Source organism: Pieris brassicae, chromosome 4, assembly GCF_905147105.1.
Source record: "Pieris brassicae chromosome 4, ilPieBrab1.1, whole genome shotgun sequence".
In the NCBI taxonomy this organism is placed as follows: Eukaryota; Metazoa; Arthropoda; class Insecta; order Lepidoptera; family Pieridae; genus Pieris; species Pieris brassicae.
The window spans coordinates 5,903,950-5,918,116 of record NC_059668.1 but is presented as its reverse complement, the minus strand read 5'-3'; the positions used below and the strand labels follow the sequence as shown (position 1 = coordinate 5,918,116).

Genomic DNA, 14,167 nt, shown 5'->3' with positions numbered 1-14,167 from the left:
GAATTGACGTTTCGAATGCGTTAAATGACGTAGGTACAGAATAACTACCAAATCCGATTTTTTTTATTACTCATTGTTTAAAAAATAAACACATGGGGCAATTCACGGGAAGTGGACAGTGAAAACAAAGTGAGATGGTAGAATTTGTTTATATTCGGGTTAATCATACCTCTTGTATGCACGCAAATACGTAATTTTTTTTTATTATGAAGTTTATATTTCCAAATTCTTAAAAAGCTGCTTTAACTTCAATTAGCAGATATAAACTTAAGAAAAAACTCATATAGCATTGTTATATACTGTATGTTTTATATTATTTTAAACCAAGGTAAATAAATTGATATTATATACAGTTTAATAAAAGCATTATTTATAATAAATAACCTTTGGAAGTTGAAGAACAATAGCAATTTTTATGTTATGTTTGTTAACTTGCACATAATAGAAATAATATAAATGAATAATTTTTTTTTATGATAACTTAAGTAATCTTACTTATTAGTAAAATATGATTATTATTATTATCAGATTTTGGTATTTTAAGTTCTAAAATTTAAAAATATATCGCTTTGTTTCTGAAAAAGTAAAAGTACTGCTGCTTTACTTACATTACTTAAAAAAGGTTTTTAAAATAATATACTTACGTAATTAGAAAGTTGAAAAATAGAAAAGCTTTTATGTAACAGTACCTATTTATGGCCAGACTAGTTATACTTATACCTAATTTAAAATCCGCCACGGGAAAGACAAAATACTGCCGTCTCATTGAACAAATTGTATAGGCCTATGGATGTGGTTTCATTACCTGTCAGCCTGAATAAATTATAATTATCTTTTTGACAGCAATCGAACCCAAATGTAGGTATATGAAAGTTGATTTAAACCAGGATGGCTTACAGCCGATGGGACCCGTCTAGACTCAGGTAAATGAAAACTAGGTATATGATATAATATTCTCACTGACCACAAAATATTTTGACTTTTGTTAAAAGACTGTGAAGGGACACACTATACTTCCTTACTTATGAAAGACACACACATTCGGTAGTATAATGGTGATGTGACATAAATGTGCGCAGCGTATGTCTATTGCGTGAGTGTGTGCAACAGGATAATATAATAGGTCGTAGTCGTCATTCGCCAACGTCGGCTCATTACCTGTTGTTGTGTAGTCACCAGTGTGATAAAATACCAGTTTAATATTTTATTCGCAGGTTTTAAAATAAGATTAATAAATTGAATCGTTGTAAAAAACTTAAACTATATATTTAAATACTAATAGTGTGAACATAAAAAAGTAATATACGATCGGATTCTTGGAACATATAAGTATTTACACAACAAGTAAGTATTTTAATTTAATATCGTCTGTATCACAAGGTGTAGTTATCACTTGACCGGTTAGGTATTGTGCTCTATGTGATAAGGTCTTTACACAATGTCTTGAATAATTTAAAGCTTATAGTATATGTACACATGATAAAACTGGTAATTGAATTGGAATTTCTTGACCAATTACAGCTGAACGTGTTATAATGGTGAAGGCAAGAAAATACGTCGTAAAAAGGCATTTTCAAGGAGTTCCCAAAAAGGATGACTTTGATGTTGTCGAATATGAATTGCCGCAGCTAAAACCCGGTCATTTCTCCGTTAAAGCCGAATGGATCAGTGTCGACCCTTATTTGAGAGCCTACAACTCTAGTACACCCGCTCCCTACGACCAGTTCGGCTTTCAAGTAGGTACAATTACAGAGTCAAAGAACCCAGACTTTCCAGTTGGCTGCAGAGTGGTTACTCATAAGGGATGGTGTGACTACAGCGTGGTTACCAATTTAAAAGAAACCCATAGTAATGTATATATATTACCAGATCTTCAGGGTCTACCAATTGAGTTGGGCTTGGGAGCTTTAGGCATGCCTGGAGTCACCGCCTACTTTGGTTTTCTTGAAATCTGTAAACCGAAAGCTGGCGAGACCGTGGTTGTTTCGGGAGCAGCGGGCGCAGTCGGATCAATTGTAGGACAGATTGCAAAGATCAAAGGATGCAGAGTTATTGGTTTCGCTGGCTCCGATGACAAAGTGCAATGGCTTGAGAAGGAACTAGGATTCGACAAAGCTATAAACTACAAGACTGCGGATGTAAGTAAAGCATTAAAAGACGCAGCTCCAAAAGGAGTAGATTGTTATTTTGACAACGTAGGCGGGGAGTTGACAGCTGCTATTTATAGCCAAATGAATTTATATGGAAGAGTTTCTCTCTGCGGTTGCATTAGTTCGTACAATGAAGACCCAACCACGTATAAGACAACATCACTGCTGCCGCTCATCTTATTCAAGCAGCTAAAAGTGGAGGGTTTTATAGTATCCAGGTGGACAGCACCAGAAAACAGGTGGCCAGAGGCGATTACTGCTCTGGCACAGTGGATAAAACAAGGCAAAATAAAGACAAGAAGCCATATCACCGAAGGGTTTGATAAGCTATATGATGCCTTTGTCGGCATGCTCGCTGGAGAAAACACGGGAAAGGCTGTTGTAAAAGTTTAAAAATGTTTTAATAACTTAACTAATTAATAAATAATTAGTATATATTATTGTAATTTTATATAATATTATATAATTTTATAAATTATTGTAATTTTTGTTGTATTTTCCTTGTTATCGATATGACTTGCTGTTCTTACCTAACAACATAATTACAATTATCAAGAAAACAATAATGTAATGTTATCACAAAAAATAAAATAAATAATGCATATAGTCTCTGTATTTATTTTTATAATGCAACATCATCGTATTTTTTTCTAGATCTATAATTACAAAACTGTCCTTCAGTATTGGGTGGCTTCTCTCAAGTATATGAGCTTTTCTTCTTATGAAAAAATTCAACAGCAACAATAAGAATATTATATAGTAATAGTTAGATTATTAAAGTACTACTTTCCGCATAATTTTACCATTTTTTCATTTGTATATACCAGTTACTATATATTTAAACAAACTCGCATACCTGCTAATTTTATCATATAAAAGCGTAGATAAAACACCATCGCTATACAAATACTCGTAGTTAGAGGTCTGTGAGATAAGACAAATGATTACATTAAACAAAGTGGACGGTATCCATTCGTGATATAATCATAAGTATTATTTTGAAATCAAGTGTTATAGTGCTAATTATTCCGGTAAATAAATGTTATTCTGAATAATTTATAATAACCGTCACCTACTTAGTTGGAAATGAACCGGCTGATATCGATTCCCGGTGAAAATAACAGTGTCGGGTTGGAAAATCGTTATATATATATATAGATTATAATGTATAGTTTCTAATTAAGTATTCAGTATATATTTCAAGTCATTATCATATTCACGATTGTTCTGAAATTACCCACACAATTCCAGTGATCATTTAAGATGTCATAAAGGGTAAAGTCAATGCAGACTGCAGCAAAGAACGTAAAAATAAAACTTTAGAAATAATTAAGTTCACTGTTGAGAAACACTTTATAACCATTTTATCTAAAAAATCTTCTAAAATTGTGGTTATGCTAATAATTGTTTGTTAATGTCGATATTTTAATTTGATTTAACCACAATCGGCCTTGGAACATAGAATCTAAGTGCATGTTCATCGCATATCAGTAATTGTTATCTAATTATAAAAAATAAATGAATGGCATTACAACCTTTTTACGTCTTGGCCTCAGATTTCTGTATCTGTTTCATGATCATTTGTTTAACTAATAGACAAGTCGGTGATCAGCCTTCTGTGCCTGACGCACGCCGTCGACTCTTTGGGTTTAAGGCAAGCCGATTTCCTCACGATGTTTTCCTTCACCGTTCGAGCTAATGTTAAATGCGATTGAACCTACGACCTCAGGGATGAGAGACGCACGATGAAGCCACTAGGCCAACATTGCTCTATTATCTAATTATAATTGTGTAAATTTAAAAATAAACTAGTTTTAATGGTTAAAATATTGTTAACAGGTCAAAATTTATGATGGTAAAAGCAAGGAAGTATGTGGTAAAAAAACATTTTGAAGGCCTTCCAAAACCCGAAGACTACGAGTTAGTTGAATATAATCTTTTACCGATAAAAGACGGAGAAATTCTTGTAAAATCCGAATGGATAAGTGTAGATCCTTACCTTCAAGTTCACAACCCTTTCCACCAAGCACCATACGACCAGTTCAGTTTCCAAGTCGGCACAGTACTAGAATCCAAAAACCCGAAATTTCCGGTGGCCACTAAAGTTGTATCCCATAAAGGCTGGTGTGACTATGGCATTATTGATAAATTTGATGATCCTTTCGAAAGAGTTTACGAACTACCTGATTTACGAGGCCTTCCTGAGGAGCTGGCTGTGGGCACATTGGGTATGACTGGTGTAACGGCATATTGCGGCTTTCTAGAAATATGTGTACCAAAACCTGGTGAGACAGTAGTCGTAACGGGAGCAGCAGGCGCTGTCGGCTCAATTGTAGGTCAAATTGCGAAAATCAAGGGATGTAATGTCATTGGATTTGCAGGCTCAGATGAAAAAGTAGTGGCTAGAAAACGAACTAGAGTTCGACAAGGCAATTAATTATAAAACAGCAGATATAAGTCTAGCTTTGAAAGAAGCCGCTCCAAGCGGAGTAGACTGTTATTTCGATAACGTAGGAGGAGAAATAAGCAGTATAATCATAAGTCAGATGAATAGATTTGGAAGAGTAGCAGTGTAAGCAGTAGAAAACTGGCATTAATGTAAAATAAGAAGCATTTAGCATTCAATATGTATTTCTTTTCTTTATCCACCATAAATGATTTTGATTTTATATGCCTGTTGATAAATGCCGGACGTAGCTCTATTTTTTTTAACGATAAATAATGTTTGGACTCACGTAGTATTAGATGAAGGTCGATTCATCATATTCACATTTATTTTCATGGTCAAGTTCATCATCATAAAAATTAGTCATCAAACTTGATTATCACAATGACTTCGCAAGTTTGAAACAACGTTGATAGCTTCATACTTTATTATCTTAAATCATTTACATAAATTATAATCTATTACTTTTATACTATTTATAGTGGTTCAATGAAATTTTAGCCAAAGATAGATCTGCTATGAAATTTGATCGGTCTACTCTGAGTCAACACTCTGATTTTACAGAAAAAAATACGATCAAATGAGATTAATATAAAGTAAGGTTAAGGCATTATGAAGGAAGTTAAAAACTCATATATAATCAAATATTTTTACATATTACGGTTAATATTAATATAATTAGGAGAGAAAATAAAAAACACAATTTTACAATACAAATTAGTCTGAAATGTTTATTCGTCCGTGGAAACGTCAAGTCTTCATAAAAACCTTAGTTATTTGTATTCAAATAAGAATTTATTTATGGCAAAATATTAAATACTTCCAAACAATTTTAGAATAATAATTCACTATTATTATATATTTAACAATCAGTTGATCAACATCTGTTGCTTTTAATATTAAATTAATACAGAATACATAGGCCCTCGTTTAATATCTGTATCAGTCAGTCATTTAAATTACTAAAAAAAAAATCAAGAAAATTTAACTGAATTTCGGAGGTTGTAAGATAAGTCAATTGCGCAATACTTATATTCTAGTAAATAATTACAAAATAACATGAAAAATGTATACCTGTCCTCTCCTCAAAACAATGCTATCTTAATTCTGTATTGAATTGTATTACAATATTTTTTTTAAATTAGCTAATTAATTTTAGTATAAATCGCGCGGTCTTGGCCATGAGATTGACCTAATCATTCGAGAGTTCGAGGTCGCGACCGAGTACCTAATAATTTTTTTCACTAATAGGGCGAATTGCGTTTAAACAAAAGTCAAAATATACACAACCTCAAACCCTTGAAAGACAATATTAATAGAATTTTATGATGAACTGTGTAGAATTGCTAAAAATGTACTATAAAAACGCAATTAACATTTATATACGAATATTGTTATTATTAAGGTCAGACGTAACAAACGTTTCAATTGAGATGTTAACCAATTTTTATGAATCTTTTTTGATTTTTCGAAAGCAATTTCTTTATATATAGAAGAGTTAATGTCTAACTTGTCAAGTCCATTTTTAGTGGTTGAGTTCTGTTTTTATGTGCTCTTTTTCTTCGATGCTGGTTCCTCACTTTCGCTAGGTTTACGTTTTCTCTTGATAAGGTGGGAAATGTCTGACGCGGCCGGTTTCTTGGCATCTGATGATGAGCTGGCTCCGTTGCTCTGTGATGATGTTGCACCATTCGATGGGAACAGGGCTTCTCGCACCCTTCTTATGGTCTAGAAAAAAAAGAACTAATATTATAATAATCTATAACTATAAATTTATCTTTTTTATTAATCAAATGTATGTCAAAGATGTGGAATAAAGGCTTGTTATTATTATTAATACAACCATTCATGGAACTTCAGCTCGGATTTCTTTAGCCAGTCTCCGTACCAAGCTTCAATACAAGTGATTAATGCGTTGTTAAATAATGTTTAGTAACAACCGAGGTTTGAACACACGACCAGGATAGAAAATCGCGACTTTATCTGTCATCAAGATAATTTTGTTTTTAAAGTTACTACGGTAGGCACCGCCTAACCGTAAACGTTTAACTCGATTTTTGCAAACTATTTTCAATATTTAAATAGTTTTAATATGGTATTGTCTTTTGTTAACATGGCTTTTACACATTATGAAAACACTTTTTAAAAGGAATGAAGCTATGTATTATTATTATAAACTTATAATTATTTACATAATTTTAAATTCACCGTGACGACGCACGCTGTAAAGCACGCGAAGCGTCGTAAAAATTTAAATTTATAATAATAATACATAGCTTCAATCCATTTAAAAAGTGTTTTCATAAGTTTTAATATGATTTTTTTTATTATTAGTAACCTCGAACATTGAAAGAAATAGTATTTCTATGGTCATAGATCGTGTTAGGTTAGCCATAACCATTCATAGCTCGACAACAGCTGGATCTTTGATCTGAATAGCAAAATAATATAAATTTCAATTTAAAATTAAAAAAAGAACCTAAAATTAACATGTAAATATCTACGATATTTGCTCCATAGACAATATGTTTTAATATTAATCGACATTAAGTATTTATTTATCGAGTATTATGCGGTACGAAGATCGCCGGATCAACTAATTTAATGTATAAATGTTGCCGTTCAATATTATAACGGTTAAAATCCGATATGTATGTATATACATCTTGTAGTTCTTAGTATATACCTATATAAGTTCCTTAAGATAAATAATATCGACAACTAGTACATTAATGGCCAAATAATATTGTATTGATAAATTCTGGCCATCAATGTATTGGGCACGCTGAAATAATATACACGCAACAATTTCGAACAATTTTATTACAGACAATACAAAATGGCCAAAAATGTAACAATACAATCACAAACGGGTAAACCCACTAAAATAATACTGGATAATCACAATTTCATTCAAAAACCAATGTAACATAAAAACTAGTTTTTCTAAAAATATCAGTCTAAAGCATTGTCATAGGAATTAGACAAATAGGCACAAAGTATCACTTATTTTCAAGATCCGTTTATGAGTAATAATTATTTGAGTATTTAATGGAATGTAACTGTCAAAAGTCAACATCCACCATGACCTTATTAATTAATCAAAAAAAATTAAAACGTCAAGCGATGTAAAAAATTAAATTAATTCGCCTTTAATAACTTAGCTTTATATGAAATAATACGCAAAAGCGCTTAATAATTCGTAAAATAAGCAGAGTATTAATTGGCATAAAATCATTTCCACCTTGAAACAGTGAATAATATCCTTATAAGGGCTTACTAAAAATAGAAAAAACCAGCGACTTGAGCCTATAAATTAAAATTGTTAAGTGTTTCATTATAGATCCTTGAACAATTGTATATTATAAGGCAGCATACGAAAATTTGTGATTGGATTATGTCTTAACAGTGCCGGAATAAGCCAGCACAGCCTTTAGCAAATTCTATCAAGGGGCCCTTGGTTTGCTTTAGGTTTTTATTTAATACCATAAACTTGAGATTTTTACAAATATTTTTTCTGGAATTAATATCGGCAAAGTAACACTTTTAATATAGTCTACTTTAATTAAATCATGATCTATATTCAACTAAGGGAGCGTTCAAGTCGTCACGCAATTTTTGGAGACCCCCCCCCCTCCCCCCCCCCCCCCCCTGAAACGCGCCGTGACGTTTCTATTTCCAATAGTAAAACGTTTCGTGGCCAACCCCAGTGACTCTTTACCTAAAACTTACAATTATGTGGTGTAAAGTACTGGGAAGTGGAAAATCCCTTGATTGTGGTATATATAGTAAATATTGGTTATAAATAAACGTTACGATAAAAAGTTTGTAAAATACCTACTTTTTAGGATTTAACGTGACTAATCGAATTTTAGATTTTTAAGTGGAAATGATGTTTTATTACGTGGCTAGTCCGGCACTATCTTTAACCTTAAATCTTACACTTAACAATCACATTGTATCAAAGAATAATGTGCTTTAGTTTTTTAAGCGGTCCGCAGTTAAGTCTAAACCTCTACCCGTGAACCACAAGACACATGTTTTTTTTCCTTTAACATCATACTCCGCAACATATCCCTAGTTTGTTCCAAACACTCGCAGGGCCTCACCTCTGCCTTGTACTCCATCATGTCTTGAATCTTGTCTTGTATCTCGGGTAATAGTTCCTTCAGCTCTTTGATCTCGGCTTGCGCTGCGTCAGTGGGTTCCGGACCCTCTAGTGACTTAATACGAGATTCTAGAATGTTCGCTGCATTTTTAAAGTGCGTTATGGCGTCTTCAAAGTTCGAGGCCAGAGAATTGGCCAGACCTGAAACGTAAATTCTCAAGTAAAATTTACACGCGTAGCTGCTTAAGGGTGCGTTCAAAACCCATTACTACACAAATGATGTAACATGTATGAAAAGCGAATTCCATTGGTAACAGTTGTACCGTGATCAAAATATTTGAAAATGCCAATCTTAGGCTATATATAGAGAACAATTATCAAATAAAGAAAAAATAACAAATCTGTCTTAAACACACATTAAGTGTGGTATTGGCTTATAATTATTATCTTTATTTTTGCATATAATTAAATCAAAACGTTCCACTGTTACTTACAGGCCTAAAGTTAAATATAACAGATTATGAATGAAGCAATGCGGGTATATTTAACGGGCACCAATAAGATTCCAGACAAAAGTTTTCAGTTCATGATCTGCCATAACCATTTTGGAGAAATTATACTATAATATACTAAGGGGGAGCTAATGTCCATTTGTTCAAAAAATATTACCAATTTGATAATGAGTTTCTGCGATGCGTCGATCGTCACTCGAGTACAGCTCCTTTTGAATCTCCAAACAGCTCACTGAAATTTTAATTAATTTATATTGTTTTTGATATTAATTTGAAAAGAAAACTATAAGAATTCAATATTATTTTGGGTTTTTGTGAGTACTACACACTAAATATCACTTATTTGACAGATAAAAAGGCAAATTCATTACATTATTTACACTATTACATTTATTGTATTATTACTTTATTAAGAAGCGAAATCAAATTGACAGAAAACTACTTGATATTTTGTTAAGAGTTTATTGAAATATTAACTCCATCTATTATCGCAAAGAATTTTTTATAACGTTTTAGTATAGAGAACCCCCAGCACTAAAGTAAATTCTACCCAACCTTGTTGTTTCTACAATCATAGAAATACTAGTTTAAGGCCTACACCAGTAAGTTTAGAGATATAGTCATATGCTTATTAATTATATTAAAAAAACCTTATGATTGAACTAAAAGGTATTATTCGGCCTTAACATAAAACTAATTTATCTTTCAGTCAAAGCACATAACTTAAATAAGCCACACATAAAAATTAAATAAAATTCTTTGGCTTGTTACAAAGATAACTTACTCATATCAATGACGGCCTTGTCATATGTCTCACTTTCCAATGCAACTTCTCCTAACGTGAGGTGTACATCTGCTAACAGAGAGCGAGCGCCCTCTGCGTTTGACTGCGCACGGCGGTCCAATATGCTTCGTGCAAGATCTAAAGAGATTATTTAAACTATAGTGTAAACTCCATGTAACGTCCTTCGATTTAACGACGAAATCCCTAAAGGGTCGTGATCAACAGTAGTTAAGGGCGGTCCTGTTGTAAAACATTATGATGCGGGGCGGGGATTGAATTACGCGTTATTGTTAATATTGTTTTCCACTTTCCAATACATTACACCACATAATGGTAAGTTTTAGGTATAACGAGTCACTGCGATTGGTCACGAAAAGTTTTACTATTGGATACAGAAATCTCCAAAAATTGCGCGACGTAATACTTAAACGCTCCCAAATTCATTTGACGTATGGACTATCTATATATAGCTTATAAGGCCAAAATAACAGAATAGTGGCTGTTACTCCTGATCACAGCTAGTAATTAAGGTGCAACACCCCAAATAATAGTTATTAAGATAATCATGATGTTTACATTCAGATATGACCAGCATAACTGAATAGGATATATTTTTTTTTTTATTGTAACACTATTACCAAAACTGTTCTAGTAAAGTTTACTTGCTAAATAAAAATATTTATAAACTCACCTAACATTTCCCAAGCAAGCTGAAGATTATCTACATCATCTTCATTGTCCAAATTTGCCATTGATTCATCATTTACATCACCATTTGATGTACCCTGATGTATCAAAAATAATGGTTTTAAATTTCAACGATATTCGTTTAGTAAATGTCTCAAGTAATCCAAATTACTGTTATTGAAGTTGGAAAGAACTAAAGACAAAGGCTGGCTGTGAATAGCAAACAATATGAATTACATGGACGGAATCACTTAAGATAAGGTGAGCCTCCTGCCCATTTGCATCCTATTACATATTTAAAAAATGAGGATATTATAAATTTTAACCATGATTCACAAACAACAAACAATTTATTCATATGAAGTGTGGTGAAATTCAATCCATTGCTACTGCTTGTCCGTTATTCTAGTCCAATTTATACCTTTGATTTTAGAATGGGCAATAAATGTCTTCTGTCTAATCTTTGGTGTAAAAAGTTGTAGGTGGAGACAGTTTCCAAAATATCTTTGGTGTGGGAAAATTAATATGATATATTGAGTGTATTCTTTCTTTACTAGATGTACTTACAGGTTGTTCCATGTCCTTTGAAGATGAAGCTTCCTCTTGACTTGTTGATTCAACTGTTTGCTCCGAATCCATAGCTTCAGCCTCATCTCCTTGACCTTTTTCATCTTTTTCTGGTACTACATCAGCATTTTCCTCCTGTTCTGTAATACAAATAAAAAGTTACCACACTATTCATATGTTTTGACATTAAACTATAGAACTTGTACATAATTTCTTACATAGTATACATTTAATTGAAATCTAAGGTATATTTTATATTAAAAAGAACAGCCACAAACCACGACTAACATTTAATTATTTTCGTACAAAATATTTAAAAAAGATTTCCCACTCTATGCCTGACATTAAGTATCTATTAAAGTTTAATCATTGCACTAAAGGTTTGAGAATTTGTAGCTTAGCAGCAATTGCTGATAAAGAGTTAATAAAAATGCACCTTCACTGTCACCTTCTTCCTCATCACCATTCTTTGTTCCTGGCATTCCATCCCCAAGGACACCACTTTCTTCCCTTGATAATCCAAGTAGAGCTTTTCCATACCTTAACAAAACACAGAATTCTTTAATTAATGAACTTATTTTGACATCTGAATTTTAATTTTATAGCTAGCATAGCATTGAAGTGTAGAAAGAAATATATAATGAAGTGATTTTAGGCACTCTTACCATAAATAAGCCTCAGCACATTCATCTGCAGTGTCACCATGTTCCTTAGCAAGTAATTCACAAGCCTTTGCCAGACTTTCAACTGCAGAAGTGTACTCCCGAACAGCCAGATCGCGGCGGCCAGCAGCAAGAAGGTCAGTAGGAGAGCTGGTTGGAACTTCTGTAGTTTCAGCCATCTAAGCAAAAATCAACATATTTAAAGCCAATCTTCTGAAAGGGGAATTAATAATGTAAAGAATATGTTGAAATATATATGTTAAGAAGCAAATCTGTTGGCCAACCTATATTTAATAAATATAAGATATCAGATCAGTTTAATAACTTTAGAAAAGATAGAAAATGTAACAATATAGTTGAATTATTTACAATGTATAATTGTAGGTGTTAGTAAAAGATGCTTAAGCAGAAACAAGAAATAACTTATTAGACTAAAACTATAAAGAACGCATACCTAGTTATGTTTATAAAGTATACACCAATTTTGCCGGCAAAAGTTACGGTCACTTTGACAGTCGTAATACAACACAAAAAACCACGTGGACAGTCTTTGTTCTAGGAAATATTTTAGAGATAAAGGAGCTATGCTAACAAATGAGTATGTTCTCAGATCGAATTAACTAACATTATACATTACAAAAATGTTTATGGCGGTAATGAAATTTAGACATAACACTTAAGTTACTTTACCTTTGCTATAGTTCAAACTTCCTATCTGCTATTGAATATCCTTGTTCTGTTGGCTCGAATAGAGCCTAAGGTATATATTGTAACCACAAAATACCAGAAAATACTATTTATTTAAAACTTGCGAGTCGGAAACATATGCCGCAAGTGATTTTGTTGTTAGACTGGTTCAAATTTCAAAATCAAAAAGTGAAAATTGACAACTTGCAGACTACAATTCGCTAGTGATGTATCTGATCCGATCGTTTTAATCGGATCGAGTCCATACAGTACAAACAGTGGCTCCATTCAATATTAATAATTCTATCTATATTATAATAAAAATATACGTGTTAGAGCTTTTGTTTGAGTAATGTGTTTTTTTATTATTAAATTTATTATATTTATTATTATTTATTTTTATTATTATTATCAGAAACTTAGGCGGTATACAATAGACTATTTGTCAAGATTTTCATTTCTATTTAAATTTATTTATTAGTGACTATATAACAAATTGTAATTTTTTATTCTTTTACGTTACCACTGAAACAGAAAGGTTTTTACGTGTTAATTCAGTGATTTTTATCAAATATTAATATTGATTTCTATTTAAAAAGAGTTACAAATTGTATGCCGGACCAAAATGTTGAAATATGTTATTAAAAATCTCTGGAAAAACTATTTATATATATTCCGTATGTCAGACGGTAGATAAGGTATAGTTGAATTTTCTGAATAACACAAAAATAATTTGTAAAAAGCTTATAGGAATTTAATTAATTTCTAAATTCTCTAATTTGTTTTATCCTACCAAGTTACTATTTGAGGTCCTTAGACGTAGAATATATAACGCGGAATTGTTGGAGAGACTGTGAGCAGTCAGCTACTGTTAGACTATAGTCACATTCGGGGTGGTAAGTGGTTGCAATTACTTGTAGTGCCTCGAGCGCGTATAGGGAACCACCATTTACATGTGTCTTGTGCATCCTGAATATTATTCCTGTGAGATGGATATATTTAGTTGTACACTCGCTGAATTCACAAGAATTGCATTATTTATAATCTATACTAATATTATAAAGAGGACACATTTGTATTTTTGTATGTATGTTTTTAACGTTTCTACCCAAAAACTACTGGACCGATTTCAAAAATTCTATTACTATTAGTAAGTCTGTCATCGCGTCCATTGTGGAAACTATTGATCATAGAACAAAAAACATCGTTACAATACAATAGAACGTATCAGTATCTACAACAAGAATGTTTTACAACAATTGTATGTTGGCCTATTCCGAATCGGAACTATAAAACATGAAATTATTTTGCTGCCACTACATCAAATCTGAATTTCAACAAATAAATCTCTAATATTTTAGAAGAAAGTTTTGCCTTTTTAAGGGATATTTTTTTAATTTACCATAATCAAGATAAAAGTTCCTGGACTGACTTTAAGTCTTACGATTCACCACGTGATATAAACGTGAACGTGGCTTAAACAACATCCCTACTGTTTGTAGATTGCAACGCTTTGCTATTTTAGTTGCACAGATAACAGAATACGCTCATCACTGTCACTTTG

At 32.2% G+C, this 14,167-nt stretch overlaps 2 protein-coding genes and 1 pseudogene across 3 annotated transcripts; 2 read left to right on the top strand and 1 right to left on the bottom strand.

Moving 5' to 3' along the window:
- Nucleotides 1–1,141: 1,141 nt before the first annotated feature.
- LOC123708930 (prostaglandin reductase 1-like) lies at nucleotides 1,142–2,746 on the top strand. Of its 2 annotated transcripts, none has more exons than XM_045659948.1 (2): nucleotides 1,142–1,344; nucleotides 1,522–2,745. In XM_045659948.1, the coding sequence occupies exon 2, from the start codon at nucleotides 1,536–1,538 to the stop codon at nucleotides 2,541–2,543; it is 1,008 nt and encodes a 335-aa protein (XP_045515904.1). In that variant the 5' UTR covers nucleotides 1,142–1,344; nucleotides 1,522–1,535; the 3' UTR covers nucleotides 2,544–2,745. The 2 variants fall into 2 exon arrangements, with proteins under 2 accessions (XP_045515904.1, XP_045515905.1); XM_045659949.1 differs by lacking the exon at nucleotides 1,142–1,344 and adding an exon at nucleotides 1,409–1,427 and having other exon boundaries at nucleotides 1,522–2,746.
- A 333-nt stretch (nucleotides 2,747–3,079) lies between these two features.
- On the top strand, nucleotides 3,080–4,742 carry LOC123708563 (annotated as a pseudogene).
- A 266-nt stretch (nucleotides 4,743–5,008) lies between these two features.
- On the bottom strand, nucleotides 5,009–12,773 carry LOC123708561 (protein HGV2). Its single transcript, XM_045659335.1, has 9 exons — nucleotides 12,607–12,773; nucleotides 11,920–12,095; nucleotides 11,691–11,794; nucleotides 11,255–11,394; nucleotides 10,692–10,785; nucleotides 10,001–10,138; nucleotides 9,374–9,448; nucleotides 8,706–8,905; nucleotides 5,009–6,324 (listed from the first exon to the last, which is right to left on the bottom strand). The coding sequence occupies exons 2-9, from the start codon at nucleotides 12,093–12,095 to the stop codon at nucleotides 6,142–6,144; spliced, it is 1,110 nt and encodes a 369-aa protein (XP_045515291.1). The 5' UTR covers nucleotides 12,607–12,773; the 3' UTR covers nucleotides 5,009–6,141.
- Between the last annotated feature and the right edge of the window lie 1,394 nt (nucleotides 12,774–14,167).